Raw genomic sequence first — 17,486 nt, 5'->3', positions numbered from 1 at the left:
CAATATACAGTCATTTTTTATGTAATACATTCTTTCCCCTTCATTTATGACATCACTTCTCTCATGTACTGTTTCTGTCGATATGTGTGTCTGTTTCTGTGCTCTATTCTATCAGTCTGTTAGTCTATCCTTGGGCCAAAATCACTGTTTTAATTACTATATTTTTTCAGTAAGTTTTGGTATCTGGTAGGGTGAATCTCCTTTTTCTGTTTTTCTTCAGAATTACCTTGGCAATATTTGTCCCATTGCTTGTCCATATAAATTTTAGAATCAGCTGGCTAAGCTCAACTGCAAAGCCTTTTTTGAATTTTGGTTGAAATTTAAATTTATTGATTCATTTGGGAAGAATTTTTTTTGGTATTGAATCTTCCAGTCCATGTCCGTGGCTTATTTCTCCATTTATTCAGATCTTCCGTAATGTTTTTCATTATATTTAAGAATAATTTTCTATGAAAGTCATATAGATCTTTTATGAAATGTTCAACAACCTATCTAAATTGCTGTATTACAATTAATGACTTGTCTGTAAATTCTTTGGATTTTCTTTATAGATAATCCTATCCTTAGTAATAATGCTGAGTTTGCTTTACTTTTCAAATTCTTTAAAAATTTTTTTCTTATTCTGCTGACTGGCACCTGTAGTACAGTTTTGTATAGAAAGAGAGATAGAGAGCATCCTTTTGTTGTTTCTGATATTTGCTGTAGGTTTTAATCGATCTCTTATCTCATCAAATAAATCAAGTTGTATTGAATGCTTTCAAGCATTTTTGAGATAAATGTTTTCTTCTAGAATTTGCAAATATCATGAATTATATTGACTTTTTAGTATAATACCATCTTTCCCTACAGAGAATGAACTCCCAACTTTGAAATAATTTTTTTTACTCATTGCTAGATTCACTTAAAACTTAAAAAAACCTTTTTTTCTCATATTTTCCCTGGATTAACATGTGGTTTTCCTTTTTCATGCTGTACCTGTCCCTATTTTTATGTGAAATTTGTATTGAATTATACATACAAATAATATGTGTGCCTCTATAAAGTTTCACAAAGTAAACATACTTCTATAACCAGCAGGAAACAGAACATTTTAACACCTAAAATCCCCCTTCATACTGCCTTCTAATCAGTACTTTTTACCAGTGTAACCACTAGCTTAATTTTAATTCCTTAGTTTTACCTGTTTTTTTTAAATTTCATGTAAATGTAATCATACTTTTTATATTCTTTTGCTATGGTTTCTTTTGACCAACATTATGTTTATGATAGCCATCCATATTGTGAGTTATTCATTTTCATTGCTTTGTAATAGTATACAGTTATTTACCATTCTTCTGTTGATGAACATTTGGGTAGTTTAAAATCTGAGGTTATTGAGGATAGTACTTTTAAGAACACTCTTGTACATGCCTGATGGTGAGCACATATATACATTTCTTTTGAGTAGATACTTGGGAGTGGTTATTGGGTGTGTGTATGTTGAGCTTTGATAGATACTATTGTTTCTCAAAGTAGTTGTCTCTACCTTATTTTGATAGCCAGGCTGTACTAGACTGATAAAATAAATTTGGGAGTCTTCTCTAAACAGTTTAATACAGATTTGGATTATTTATTCTTTGAATATTTGGTAGAATTCATCTGTAAGCTCACGTTGGTCTTTTGTGTGTGTGTGTGTGTGTGTGTGTGTGTGTGTGTGTGCGCGTGTGTGATTATTTTGTTGGGTTTGGCTTTTTTTGTTTTCTTTTTGGTCTGTTTTTTAACTGTTGATTTTCTTTATATGATGTAGTGTCTGTCTTGCTTTTCCATTTCTCCCTGAATTTGTTTTGGTTAGTTCTGTTTTCTAGGAAATTATTCATTTTGTCTTAATTTTTCTAATTAATTGGAATAGTAATATTTTTGCTTTATTCTCTGATGCACCTGTAGTCATGTCCACTTTGGTATTCATACTATTGCTTATTTTCTTCATCCTCTTCTTGGTTAATCTTGTCAGAGGTTTGTTTCTATTTCAAAGAATCACCTTTTGGTTTTGTTAATACTCTTAGTTATGTCGTTGCTATTTTCAAATTTTCTGCTCTTTTTAATTTTCTTTCTTTATTCTGAGTTCTTTTTTTTTCTTTTTGTCATCTTAATTGGACATTTTTTCCAATTCACTTTTTTTAGTAGAAACATTTAAGGTGTACTTTTCTTTTACATTCTACTTAAAGTGCATGGCACAAGTGTTCAATTGTAGCATCTTTGTTCAGCTCTAAATATTAAATGTTTTTCTTTGACCAGTGTTTTAAAATGTATCAGTTTTAAAGGTATATAAAGAAATTGATTTCTAACTTAATTCTACTATGATCAGAGCATAATCTGTAAGATATTAGTTATTTGGTATTTGTTGAGGCTTTATTTGTGGCTAGGTGTGAGGTCATTTTTAAAAAAATAAATGTTTCATGTGTGCTTGAAAAGAATGTACTGTCTCTATTTTTTAGGTACAGGATTCTACATATGTCCATTGGATCAAGCTTTTTTTATTGCATTGTTCAAATCTTGCTAACTTTAAAAAATTTGATTTATCAGTTATCAGTTATTAGTTATTAGATTTTATTAAAATCTGCTATTTCATTTGTGAATTATCCATTTATTCTTGTAATTTATTAATTTTTGTTTGTTTTGAGGCTATGTTACTAGATATGTACAGATTTAGAAGTCTTCAATAGTTTTGAGCCTACAACTAATTTTGAACTTTTTATTCTAGGTTCACGCTTTAAATATCCTTAGAGCCTTATTCAGAGATACACGTCTGGGAGAAATTATTATCCCTTATATTGCTGATGGAGCTAAAGCTGCAATTCTGGGCTTTACATCCCCAGTCTGGGCAGTAAGTGCTTTTGCCATTCATTTTCATTGACTTAATTATACCTCTGAGTAGATGTTAATAAACTAACCTTTCAGTGGATGATAAAAAATATCTATTCCATTTTATCAAGGAGTTTCTCTAAGGAATAGATCAGGCTACATTTTTACCCTTGGCATTTTATGGTTACATTCTGTTTCCTTTTTTGGTTTATTAGCCATGACTCCTTGTTTTCTTATTTTAGTGATTGTTTCAGAGTTTCTGATATACATCTTTAACATCACAGTCTACCCTCAAGTGATATTTTACCACTTCACTTAAAGTCTAAGAACCTAATAATATATACTTCTATTTCTCTCCTCCCAATCTTTGTGCTTTTATTATACATTTTCACTTTTATGTATGTAATAAACCCACACTATATTGTCAATATTTTTGTTTAAGCTGTCAATTATTACTTTTAAGAAGTTGACCGTATTAACCATTTTTAGGTATACCATTCAGTGGCAGTGTAACTCACAATGTTGTGCAGTCATCACCACTCTCCGTTTCCAGAACTTTTTCATCTTCCCAGGCAGAAACTTTGTACCTGTTTAACAGTAACTTCTCATTATTTCCTCCCTTCAGCTTTTGGTAACCTCTATTCTACTTTCTGTCTCTGTGAATTTGCCTATTCTAGGCACCACATATAGGTGGACTCATAACAGTATTTGTCTTTTTGTGTTTGGATTATTTCACTTAGCATAGCGTTTTCAAGATTCATCCATGTTGTAGCATATATCATAATTTCTTTTTTAAGGCTGAATGAAATTCTACTGTATGGATATATGACATTTTGTTTGTTCGTTTATCTGTTGATGGATGTTCAGTTTGTTTTGATGGATGTTCAGTCTGTTTCTTTTTGGCTATTGTGAATAATGCTGCAGTGAACATTGGTGTGCAAGTGTCTGTTTGAGTTCCTGCTTACAGTTCCTTTGCGTATATCATTTAACTTTTTGAGGACCTGCCGAACTGTTTTCCACAGTGGCAGCACCGATTTTTACTCCCATCAGCAATACACAAGAGTTCCATTTTCTTCACATCCTCACCAACACTAGTTAGTTTCCATTTTTTTGATAAAAGCTATCCTAATAGGTCTGAAGTGGTATCTCACTGTGGTTTTGATTTGAATTTCCCTCACGATTAGTGACGTTAAGCTGGATGCAGAATGACTTTAAGTATTTGAATGTGTTTTTCTTTTGGATGTTGTGTATTCTGAGTTCCAGTGTGTTAAGCGAGTGCTGGAAATATACTCTATCAAAAGGTGAAAAAAACAGACACTCATAGAACATTAAAATGGGGGAAATTAAATACTGAGTCTCATTTTTTGAAATATGATCACTGTCCAAACTTTTCGATTCAAAACCCTAAGATAGTAGGCAATACCCAGTATAGTTGCTGGATTTAAGAAAATAAACTTTTACATGTTTTTAAAAAATAATTCCTGGGAGAAACACCATGATTTTATTGTTTTCCTACATCATTGTGCCTTGTTGAATGAAAGAGACTAATCTGCGGTTTGTAGGTACTTGACTGTAGCTAAAAAAATCCCCAAAACCAAAAAAAAGACTGGCAAGGGAGGGAAGAAAAGAAGGAAGAAAAGAAGCTAGACCTCAAAATGTTACCTACAAAATAGAGAATTTACTAGCAAGGCAGGCTTTCCAATTAGTGAGTGGTATAAACCATTTCATAACTGCCTGGTGAGCCTCTAATTGAGAGTCAGTATATTGCAATGTAGCCCAAGGCACAGACTCCCAAAGTAAAGAGGAATCCTCAAGGTTGCCAATGCTTGCCTGGAAAATTGTACATCTTCCTGTAAGAAAGATAAATGTCTGAAATTCTGTCTAGGAGCATTGCCTAACTTCTCCTGAGGACGCAGTGTTTACCTTTTGCGTTTACAGGAAATGGAGCAATAGCAGTATACCGTCAGGAGAGGTGGGAATGTGGCTTGACCGTCAGGAAAAGTAGAGATCGTAAAACTGATTGCCAGAAGTATCAGTATTGTTTTCTTCAAGCCATTAATTCCAGATGAACAGAGAAACATTCTCTGTGAAAGAGCTTTCAGAGAATGAAACCTGGCAACTTTTCCAACTTTTTAGCAAACTGAAACAGAAGTGAATGGGTCATTTTTTAAAACAGTAACACATGTGCGCTGTAGAAATTTTGAAAATAAAAGCATAAAAAGAAAAGCAAAAGTTCCCTGTTAAAGCTACCATGCAGAAAGAATAATTTGGGGTATTCTTTCTTTCTCTTTTTTTTCTACGTGGGTTTCATATGTGTGAAGTACACGTATACACACATATCTACAAAAGACAAATATATTTAAGTGTTTGTGTATATATAGTTTTATTTGGGGGGAGTTCTTCCCTTTTAACACAGGTTATAAGGAAGTCTTTTTGTTTCTATCCAGTTTGTTTGCTTTACTAGAAAGAAGAAACATCATAGCTGTCGTGATCCATACAGTGATTTTAAGATACTGATTATTACATTTCCTTCATTATAAAAAACTAATGTAAGATATGCCCGAATTATAAACCAGCATACTCAATGAATGTGAAGAAGTCTTTGTTTTACAAAACAATTTACCACAGCATTCTCTACTGAAGTCATTTAAAGAGTGATTTTTCCTGAACACCTGTGAAATATGGTTTGATTTATAGAAATATGATTTGTACACATCTTCTCAGGACTATGTCTTGTGCCTAAAGGTACATCTGTATTTTTGACCTAATTGTTTTGTTTGATAAGTTAGGAAAAAACACAAGTAAAACAAACGTAATTTTAATTTTGCAGTAAAGGAACATGTCCCAGGAAAATTCATGTATATATTTAGTTTTTACAGGTTTCTCAATTTGTATTGAGACTATACAGATCTCTTGATCTTTGCTACCTGTTAGGCATTTTTTTAAATCCAGGGGAAATGCATTGTTGTAAATATACTAGGCATTAGGCGTAATACCTCTTGTGTGGCAGACGATATTAGTTACTAGAAATACAAAGACAAATAAGACATAATCATAATAGTGGCTGTCTTACTGAAAATTTTTCGTGTGCTTAGTATCCTTTACATTGACTATTTCAGTTAGTGCTCAGAAGAACCCTGCTAGGTAGATTCTGTGATTATAAACCCCGTTTTACAGATAGAGAAGACAAGGCTCAGAGAGGTGAAATAGCTTTGACTAAGGACACATCACCATTCTTTGTCTGACTCCAGATTCTGTGCTAATATTGCAGAAAGTTTTGGATATTATAGGCATACAGTAGAAGTGCATTTTACTTACGTTTCTAGGGTTTTGACCCTGTTCCTTCGAAGACAGAGGTGGAGGTATAGCCTAGGTGCAGAGGTTTTATTGAGTGGTACAAACCTGAAACAGCATGAATGAAGGAAAAATGTGAGGCAGGAAGGAGGAAAGACATTACCAAGTGGGCCTTAACCTTGCAGGAGAACAGAGCTAGTTGTTTGGTCATGTGGTGTATCTTCTAGCCAGGCCATGTGAAACTACCAACCCTGGAAACGGTCCCATCTTCTGTCTCTTATTGGTCAAAGTTCACCCTTTGGGACGTTATCACAACCCTTGGGCAGCCGCTGGACAAACCCAATCCCAGGCTCTGCGATGTAGCATCTCATCTGAGTCTGGAAATGGCTGGATGAGCCACAGCCTCCATGGGTGTGGCTGGGACAGACCTGGGGTTTGAAACTTGGTTCCCACCACTCTTGAAAAGCCCTGCACAGGAGGGTTTCACAGTAGGTGAATAATGGGATCTGACTGACGTAGTTAAAAATGGAGACTCAATTGTAAGGTGGTGGGAGGGAAAGAGAAGACCAGCCAGGAAGCTGTTGTAGTAGTTCTGCCAAGAGATGATGGTGACTCAGAATAGAGAAATATTAGTAAAGATGATGACACATGATAATCGTTGACATATATTTTGGAAATGAAGCCAGTTTAGTTAAAAATTTCGGTAACAGAGTAATTTATAGGCACATATATATGAAAACTGAGAATTTTCTGGGCAGGTTTTGAAACTGAGACATGTCTGGGCATTCCCTTTTCTGTGTTCAGTAACCTGATCTTCTTTCCCTGCATCCTCATTGCCGGGCAGGTAACTCAACTTCCCAGCTTGCCCAGAAGCTCCACTGAGTGTGCCACTTTAGGGCACTTCTCAGACCCACACTGGGCTTTTATTTCTATCTGGTACATCTTACTTTGCTTCCCTCAGGCCAACTCTGGTTCACAGTACCCATTGGGTTTCAGAGGAGGAAAAAGAGCCTTTCAGATCTTCCCAGTAGTGCTGCCGTGTGCACTCTGTGCCTCTGTTGGTACCACTGTCTGCAGGTCCTCTGGTAGTTGTGAGGTTACCACATGGGTGTCAGGCTGAAAGCTGTGCAACGCTGAAACCCAGCCATGCTCTACTTATTAGACTGTTTGCCTTGGCATGGAGCTTTATTCACTCACAGGTAGAGTGCTTTTTTTCTAATTCACGCATAGGTGGTGTGCGGGCTAGAAGCTCCATCTCTTCTCATAGAATTGTCTTGCTACTGTAGAAGAAAGTCACCATGAACTCCAGAACATGGCCTAATAATAAGCCTAGAAATTCCAGTATGATTTTCCTGGATTGCGAATGAGGGACTAGTGATCTAAAGTGTCTTTTTCAAGGTCCATGGCTAAGAAGTGATGGAAAGCAAATTAGATTTCAAATCTCATTTCATTTTTTTAGAACATATTTCATACTACTATAAACTGGCACTGTGTACACTAGATAAAATGTTTTATGATATTATATGCAGATCCCATTCTCAAGGATGTGACTATTAAGAGTGAAGATGTATGGTATATAAATGACTGTACCACATAGTGATTGCACAGGGAAGGGTCTCCATTCATATTTTTAAATATTTGTCAAGGGAGCATTTATGTTACGTAAGAAAAGACATACATATATAAGAGAAATATATAATATACATATGTACACATATGCATACATAAATGTATACTCACCACACACATACACACACTGAATAATCAAAGAATGAAATTAAGGAAACAATTACATTTAAAATAGCATCAAAAAGAATAAATATTTAGGAATAAATGTAACAAAAGAAGTGCAAGATTTGTGCAATGAAACTCACAAACCATTGTTAACAGAAATTAAAGAAGGCCTAAATAAATGGGAAGATATTCCATGTTCGTGGACTGGAAGATTTAATATTGTTAAGATGGCAATACTCCCCAAATTGAGCTACAGATTTCACTACAATCTCTGTTAAAATCCCACTTGACTCTCTTGCAGAAATTGACAAGGTCATTCTAAAATTCAGGGAGAAATGCAAGAGACTCAGAATAGCCAAAACAATCTTGAAAAAGAATAGAATTGGAAGACTCTCATGTCCAAATTTTAAAACTTATGACAAAGCAACAGTAATCAAGATAGTGTGGTAATGCCATAAGGATAGACTTTTATAGATCCGTGGAATAGAATTAAGAGTTCAGAAATAAAACCTAACTTTTAGTAAAAAAAAAAAAGGGGACAACGCAGTTCAGTGGCGGAAAAGAATAGTCTATTTAACAAATGGTACTGGGACAACTGAATATCCACATGCAAAAGAATGAATTTGCTTCCTGTATTGCACCATATTCAGAAATTAACTCAAAATGGATCACAATCCTAAAAGTAAGAGCCAAAATGATAAAACCTTTAGAAGAAAACTAGGTGTAAATCTTTGTGACCTTGTATTAGGTAATGGTTTCTTAGATATGACACCTAAAGCACAAGCAACAAAAGAAAAAAGATAGATTAGACCTGACCAAAATTTGAAATATCTGTTTCAAAGGATACCATCAAGAAAATGAAAAGACAGCTGGCAGAATGGGAGAAAATATTTGCAAATCATATATCTGATAATCATGTATTTGATTAGTATCCAGAATATATAAAGGACTCTTACAACTCAATGATAAAAAGACAACTCAATTAAAAAATGGACAAAGAATTTAATACATTTCTCCAAAAAAAAAAAGAGATATACACATGGCCAATAGACATATGAAAAGTTGCTAAACATTGTTAATCATCAGGGAAATACAGTCAAAACTACAATGAGATACCATATCATAGCCAGTAGTATAGCTATAATAAAAAAGATGGACAGTAACAATTACTGGGGAAGATTAAGAGAATTGGTAAATATTGAACCGTCATACACTGCTGGTAAGAATGTAAATGGTACCTCCACTTTGGCAGTCTCTCAGGAGGTTAACAGTGTTACCATATGACCCAGCAGTACCGCTTCTTGGTATACCCAATAAAAATGAAAACACACAAAAACTTTGTACGTGAATGTTCATCGCATCATTATCAATAACAGTGAAAAAGTGGAAACAACCCAGTGTTCATCAAATGATGAGTAGATTTTTTTAATATGGTATATCCATACAATGGAATATTATTCCACCATAAAAAGGAATGACATACTGATACACGCTACAACATGGGTGAATCTTGAGAATGAAAGCCAAATGAAAGAATCCAGACATAAAACGCTGCATGTCACATGATCTTATGAATGTGAAGTGTCCAAAATAGGCTAATCCCTAGAGACAGAAAGTAGATTAGCCCTTGCCTAGTGTGGGAGGATGGGGAATGGCTGTTAATATATATGGGGTTTCATTTTGGAGTGATGAAAATATTCTGGAATTAGGCAGTGGTGATAGTTTCCTACTTTGTGAATATAGTAAAAAAAAAACCCCACTGAATCTAGCCTACAACTGTGTTTTATTTGGCCTCCACAATAGTGTTTTTTTTTCCCCTTTAATTTGTTGCCAACATTTCAAAATAGATTTCACATAAAAATTGGGGTTTCTGGCTTCTCTTGAAAAAGCAGAAGATCTGGCAGCACTGGGCTTATGTTCCCTCAGGGCAACAGCTTCAGCTGAAGCTTAACAGTGACTGCATTAGCCTCAGTCCTCTGCTGCCTCCGCACTCACTGGCCCTTGTGGGCATTTGAGTTTGTGATCCTTAGTGCAGTAGTTTCGGGAGGCTGTTTTCTAAATCTTACATTGTTACTTTTAATTAGCTTTCTTCTTTTATTGCTGTTTAACCCACCATGTGATGCCTGTCTAATTAGAATATAAGCTCTGTGTTAGCAGTAAGTGTCTTCTGTTTCCAGATGTTCTCCATGGTGCTGGTATAGGGCCTTACACACTATAGGGCAATCAGTACGTATTTATACATATCACTGTGATTTGGCAAGATAATTGAGGAAGCCCAATATTCCTTGACATCAAGACATTTTTATGCTATAGGAAAGCATCTTGAAACACTGGTTTGGAAATAGATCTATTCTATTATTACCATTTTGAAGAAATTATTCATGTTTATTAATGATAGTTCTTTCTTATTTTTATGAACCAATTATCTCAGATAATCTTAGGCTTAAAATTACTTTATTAGGTTACTGGCATTGTGGGGTTAATCAACATTTTGATTATGACATTAAACATTTTCTTGGCCATATTAATAATGTGGATCCTTTGAGTTAGGTCTTATTAATATTTTCTCATAGGTAAATGATTAGAGAAAATAAATGAAAAGAGCTGAGCTCTTTACTGGAATACTTATCATCAGAAATGATGTGGATAAATGAATTTATTTATTTATTTTGTTTTAGTTATTTGATGATACAAGTACAAAGATAATGAAAACTGTTGGAGGTAATATTAGAAGTATCAGAAAAAGCTGTGTTGTGTGCATGTGGTTGGATTGTAGAGCTCAGTTTAAGAGGACGTCATTGAGATAATTACTATAAAATTATTGAAAATTATCTTATTTTATGAACACAAACTATCTTCTTTAGCCCCACACGAAGCAATCGGGGAATGATTTTGAATGTCTAATTCGAATATGGTAAATGTTGGTTTCATGTCATGAATATTTCTTAACCTTTATTATGTTTGTATTTTAACATTAGGTGAGAAATTCATCTACACTTCTTTTTAGTACCTTGATCACAAGAATATTTGGAGTTAAAAGGGGAAAGGATGAACTTTCAAAAAAAAATAGGTAAGCTTTATCTAATGCTAACTTTACTTTTTACAAAATATTGTCCTAGCCAAGAGTAATTTTTGGAATTTTGCTTACTTTTATAAATTCATCTAGAGCATAAAACTATAAAAATACTCTAGTAAATTAACCTACGCTGCCAAATTCTAAGCCCTTGGGCAAAAATGTCTACTGTAATAAGTGGACCTTTTAAAGCAACAAAAATATAGCAAGGACTGAAATGTACAGCTTGTTTCTCAGTGCAACAGCTAAAGAGTTTTTTTTTTGTTTTTTTTTTTTTTGATTTGCATCTTCAGGTATTCCTGAAATGTCCTAAATTGCTTTTTCTTGATGTGTCATCAAGTACTAGCTTGTGCAATATCTTTACTTTTATAGTAACTGGAAGTTTAAATGTTTATGGTATACTCATCAGAACATGTCCCAGATTACCTTTGCATTAAACTCTAATGAGAGCGGTTACAGAAGTTGGCCACACAGAATAAACAGTGCTTTTTACTTTTAGTTCTTTGGTGCTATGTTTACTCTCTAAGATGTTTGTCTCTGAAGGTTTTTTTTTTAATGTCTTGAAAGAAAACTTACTGAAACATTTTGATTATGAATAATTTTTAGATACAATGCACAAGTTCTGTTTGTTGTTTTTTAAAGAAGAGAAGCTTTGAATAGTCATTTCTTTAGCATTTAGGAGGGTTTAATGGCTTGTAGTTGAGTGGCTTGCAGTTGCTAACACTAGATGTCACTGTCGCTGCATGCTTAATTACTTTCTTACCGTCCTTTAGGATCCAGTTTGGTCCAGTAGTGTTTCTCTTGATGATCTAGAGGTAAATCAGACCCTATTCCCCTCCTACGCTAAAGAGTTGATTATCACACTTTTAATTTAGGTTTTAAGCTGTTGTTCATTAAAAATATATTTTCTTGTGTTGGAACTAAGTCATGAAATAATTTTATGATATACTGTTGGTAATTCTAATGAAACCAACTGGTGGTTCTGAATTGTCATTTAAATTGCTACTTATCACCCTATAAAATTCAATATCTAAAAGGAAAGAAATTGGCTATATGTATGAATCCCTTGAGTATGTTAGAGTTTTTTTTTAGCTGAATTGTATTTTTAATAATGATAACATTAGTCCTTTGAAAGGATGATTATAATTTTTACTATTTACCTGGTTCCTTAAAAAATTCTGTCACTAGTTTGAAATCACTAACATTTGTTTCTTTTCAGTTTTATTTATTTTGTTAATAATTCTATAAAGTGCTATGGTTTCAAACAGTTTGGTCATATTATAAGACTATGATAAATAGTGTATAAATAAAATATGATATGAGGTTATCAGACAAGTGAAATTAATGTTTAAAACATGTGAAATGAAGAAATGGTTTTTTTCTCTTGTACTTTTTAAAAAAAATTCTTGGATGTGCATACAAATTTTACTATGTACAGGAGAAAATTATCAGATTCATTTCATGTAGGTTGCATCTGAAAGAGGGTGGAAGAATAGCACAGTGAAACCACACTGTTGAATACTCTGCCACAGCATGCTTTTGGGAACCTCCATAATAATTCATTCCTCTTAAACAGGGAAGGTTACAAAATATGTAACTTTCCTAGAAAGAGAGAAATGGAATATTCAGATAATTGTTTTGAGTAAAGCTGAAAAGTGAAATGAAAGTATTAGGAAGTTAATTTTTTTTTAATGTGGTGAGCATTTTTGGTGAGTTTTTATTTCAATAATCTGAAGGTTGGTATATATCATTACATATACAAAGCTTCTGTTCACTGTTTGATCCTTAAAGAGAATACTTCTTGGCAGCACCCACTAGATTTGCTCTGTAAAACCTTTAGCATCTTAAACTTGCTATTATTTGTAATGGTTCTTCTAGTTGTAGTTTGTTTAATTATGTCACTTTTGGTTGAAATGTTTATGTACCTCTTCCCTACAATATTAACTTCCTCAGGGCAGAACCTTTTCCTGCTATTCTGTGTATCTATGATGGGCACTATAAGCATGCTAGTAATAATGATGTCTTGTTGGTTGGTTACTCAGCCATTGAATAACTAAACTCAGCTGATGAGACCTCCTAGGCCAGTGAAGTCTACTCTCACAGCCACAGATTGTTCTGCACACAGTCTTGCAAGTGTATGCTCTTGATCAGAAGGTAACTAGATGTAAAAAGAACATCTGCTTTTCCCATCTAATTGGGGGAAAATGTCTATCTTGGAGTAAACAGACTTGATTTCTAGGCATTTTGCTGCCACTGGAGATGACCTAAATAGACCCCCTTATCCGCTTTGCACTTCAGTTTCTCCATCTATACAGCAAGAGTAATAAGATGTGTGTTTTGTCCTGATGGCGATATGGGGAGGATAAAACAAACTATTAACAGGTCTTTTAAAATATTGGAAGTCCTGTGCAATTAGAGATATAGTTTGCTCTTTCTCAGTTACCACTTCTATCGTTGAACCCATCCCATTGCCTTATAGTTACGCTGTGCTTTGGAGTACAGGGTTAGTATCTTATCCCTGCTTTTGTATACTTGGTACCTAGCATAGTGTCTGGCATATAATGGGCACACAGAAATACTTGCTTAATGAATCAGTAAATTTTGTTACTAGAGAAGAGATAAGGAATCTGCTTTCTACTCTTGCCTTTGTTCCCGCATAGCCACGGTAACCAACTGAGACAAATTAGTTAACTTCTCTGGGCCTTGGTTTTCTCCTCTAAGATAAGAGATTTGGACTATCCTCGAGGTATTTTATTTCTGGAAAATACTAAGCCAAGGCATTACATTATTGTTACTGGACTTCTGAGTTTGGTAAACTGCTATGTTCGTAGTGCCTAAACAGCACCTGCCTCATTTAGGGACAAGGGGTTCCCTTTTCTAAAGAAAGGAGCAGGGGGTCTGCATCCCCATTTGTAAGTATGTAGAGTACTCTTGTATTGATCGAACTCTAGAGCTCGTTAGCCTTGTTCTAGATGTGTCTTTTGGATTATGAAGAAAGAGAAAACATAAGTTTCACGAGTTTGTTTTAAATAATGTTACTACATTTTAATTTTCTACAGGTCCTTTCCTTTCTGTTTCTTACCCTCTAACTGCCTTGGCCTGACAATGAATAATCGATCCCATGCAGAATCAGAAGTGGCATAGCTCTGTGATCCAGGAAGTGTGCTGAGCTTTCCCAAGTAGCCTCCATCTGCAGTGTGAGTGGGCTCACCTTGGTAGTTCCTCATTCCTTACAGGGCAGGAGCTCATCCAGTGTGGTCTTGAACTCTAGGTCTTTCCCTGTAGCTCCTTTGTGTTTTAACCTTCAACTGCTTTAGTCCCAGGTAAATGACAAATACCAACATATATAGTAATCTGAAAAGCTTTATTGTAGACTTTGCCAAAACTTCATATAGGTGCTCAGTGTACAGAGTGTTCTATAGCTCTTGATTTCTCTTCATTTAAAATCTATCAGTCAGCAGTAAGAATTTGTAAGCATTTATCATGAACTCAGTACGGACGTGGTAGAGGAGTACGTGAGAAATATAAAACTTGGACCTTGCTCAAGGTGCTTACCTTTCAGCCAGGGAAACAAAAACGGTTATTTGTGAAACAGATACAAATAGAAGACAACATATAATAATCAGATGCACAATGTGATATGAGTAATCGATGCATTGGAAATTCATTAATGGGAGAGTTGAATGGAGCACTTGGGAACTGTGTTTCTTGTAAAGCTTTGGGAATGAGTGGATTTGGGGTACCTGAAAACAGGTAGATAGAAAAAGAGGTTCTGAAGAATAATAATCTTGTTTTTTGTGTCAAGGACAATCTCTGTTTTGTTAGAGAGAGCTCATATTCAAATTACTAGCTTCGGATGGTTTAGTACCATTTAAGAAGAAAATGTTTGTAAAAGCATCACTGGGTCCAAGTAGCATTACTTCAAATGATTATGTTAGGAGATGTTAAATTATATTTGTTTTATTTTCCTGGATATAAATGACAAAGAATTGTTGTAGGAAACTACTACCTTAGTGGTGTAGGTCTGGAAGGATCCTCCCAAGGACATCTAGTCTAGTCCAGCCCCTGCTTATAGACAGATTTTGAAGAAATTTCCAGACAGACTGGCTTCTCTCCTGTGCTTCGTGTTTTCTAGGAAAAGAGATTCCACAAGTTTTTGTGGTTACCCACTCCATTGTTTAGGAAAGAATTGGATTCTCAAAACTAAAATTGAGAGCTGTAGGGCAACTAGGTTTTTATATTTTAGAGAATATAATTATTAGAATTCAAAATAACTTATTTTCTTTGAACTACACAGTAGTTTGTAGTAAGCGCCTATTTGGCCAAACTGAAGATCAGAATTTTCTTTTGGCTGTGGCCAGGATAATCTTAATATCCTCGGACCTGAAGGATTCTTGTTTTCTCCATTTAACAAGCATTTATATTGTGTTTTCACTCTGGGCCAGTCCCTCTCCTGGGCTCTGGGATCCAAAGATGAATCAGACAGTCTTGGCCGTAGGGAAACTGACAGTCTAATGAGGAATATGACAAGTTATCTGCTGTGCTGGAATCTGTTCCACTCGTGTAAAAGGAAGGGAGAAATTGTGAAGGCGGATAGAATATCCTTAGTGCCTGTGCGTGCTTGGCACGTGCCAGACCCTTTATAGGTGTCCAATTTAGCCTTTTTCACAGCCCTGCAAAATGGATAGAGTCATCCTAATTCAGAGAGGAGTAAACTAAGATTGGTAAGATTTAGTTATTTTCCTGAGATCATCCAGTCAGAAGTGGCATAATCAGAATCCAAATCCAACTGTACCTGCAGAGCACACAGGTGGATTTACCCACCAGCACACACAGCCCCTATGAGTAGTGAGTCACTTTTCAGAGTTTGGCTCTAGATTTTACATTGTGAGACCGTGGGAAATAAAGCACTTCACCCAAAGTCTCATGGCGGAGCGGGACTCTCACGTCTCCCTCGTGGCTGATTTTAAGAGTCTTTCATTCCCCAATAGTATATCAGTGTGGCCAGGAAGACATTTACCTCTGTAAAACTCATATTTCATGACAGCTTGGTGCTATGGGGAAAGGATTTGGGGGTTTTGTGATAATCTTTGTCTGTGGTATGATGTCTCCCAGGCTTAACCTAATGTTTCTCTAAATCTCTGCTTATATTTTTCATTCATATATTTTAATAAACATTATAATAATAACCATTATTAGTTTTTATATTTGAGAGGACCTAAGAAGCCATCCAGTCTCATTCTCATTTTGCAGATGTAAAAATTGAGGTGCTTGAGGTCACACAGCTGGTGCTGGAAATACAGTTAATGGTTACTTTAGCTCACAGTAAGCTGAACTGAATCATTTTTAAAATGTAGCTGATTATAAATGGAGTTTCTATTAGCAAAAAGTAATACTAGTTTGGATTCAAATAAGTTGAAATTAAGGTAATAGCCCCAGTGTTTCTGATATGGTCTGGAGGTGTCATTCATGCACTTTCCGCAGTTGTTCATAGAACATTCAATCTGCTGCTTTAGGCAGAGTAGATCACTGTGTATTTTTGGCGACTGAGAAGTAAAGTACAAGTCTTGTGTGTAACCCTTGTTGAGAAGTTCTTAAAATCAAAATTAAGTCTATTCTGACAATTTGGCCTACTGGAGAGTTTCATGTTTTACGTTTTTGTTCATTCTTAGTTTCAGGGATCACAGATAGGAAAACCATAAATACAAATTTTAACCAAAATGAAGCTCTTAAAGAGAAATATGTTCATGATCTTGAAGTGGGAATTAGTCATCGTGTTCTTAAATATTGACTCTTTCATGGACCAGGTAATCTTTGTTCCTAAGTACTGCTTCAGGCCATTGCCTTCTTTAATAACGAAGGCATTGTTGCTTTAGTTTGAGCATGTTCTATGGAATTTTGGCAATGCATGCATCCTCTTTCTGTATCTTAGTAAAGGCATGAGTAAATATTTTTTCTTAGCTTTGGTATTTTTGTAGCTTACATTTTATATGAACCAGACTAAAATACTCTAATACCAGGATTACATAATTTAGGACGTCAGGATTGCTTCCAGGACTGTGAGATAAAGTCTTCATTTATCAGGGGTTTTTACAAGCAATACTTGTTGCTCATTCAGTACCTGTAGAGAAATACCATAGAGCTATTTTCCAAATGAGAAAATGGAGTCAAAGAGGTTAAAACAAGAAGAAACAGTTTCTTTAGAACTTGGATAATATTTCTTCTTTATTCAGAACTTGGTCCTTACCACTATTGATTTTAGTAATGTATAGTTTAGAAATTCCAGGAATTTCCAGTTATTCTTGTTACACACAAAACTTTTAATAAAATATAATCAATAAAATTTTTTCATTGAATACTTATTATGTATCTTACCACTCTAATATGTGTAAAGGGAGTTTATGACATGGCCTTAGATTTCAAGTAGTTTATCATTTACTGAGAGAGAAGACTAACATGTGAACTAGTTTAGGAAAGATAAGTGTCAAACTCGCCAGTACTGTCGGGTAGGGGTTCAGAGGGGGATGAGGTCAGGTTCCATATG

General features: G+C 34.9%; 1 protein-coding gene across 3 annotated transcripts in view; it reads left to right on the top strand.

Moving 5' to 3' along the window:
• THADA (THADA armadillo repeat containing) overlaps positions 1-17,486 on the top strand; it is a 286,708-nt gene that overhangs the window by 65,792 nt on the left and 203,430 nt on the right. For all 3 annotated transcript variants that reach the window (XM_032497409.1, XM_032497410.1, XM_014560974.2), the window contains exons 25-26: positions 2,741-2,863; positions 10,848-10,939. In XM_032497409.1, the coding sequence (XP_032353300.1) occupies positions 2,741-2,863; positions 10,848-10,939 (215 nt within the window). The remainder of the gene's footprint in view (positions 1-2,740; positions 2,864-10,847; positions 10,940-17,486) is intronic.

Source organism: Camelus ferus, chromosome 15, assembly GCF_009834535.1.
Source record: "Camelus ferus isolate YT-003-E chromosome 15, BCGSAC_Cfer_1.0, whole genome shotgun sequence".
NCBI lineage: Eukaryota > Metazoa > Chordata > Mammalia > Artiodactyla > Camelidae > Camelus > Camelus ferus.
Note: the sequence above shows the minus strand (reverse complement) of the source record. Positions and strands in the feature narration are given on the sequence as shown.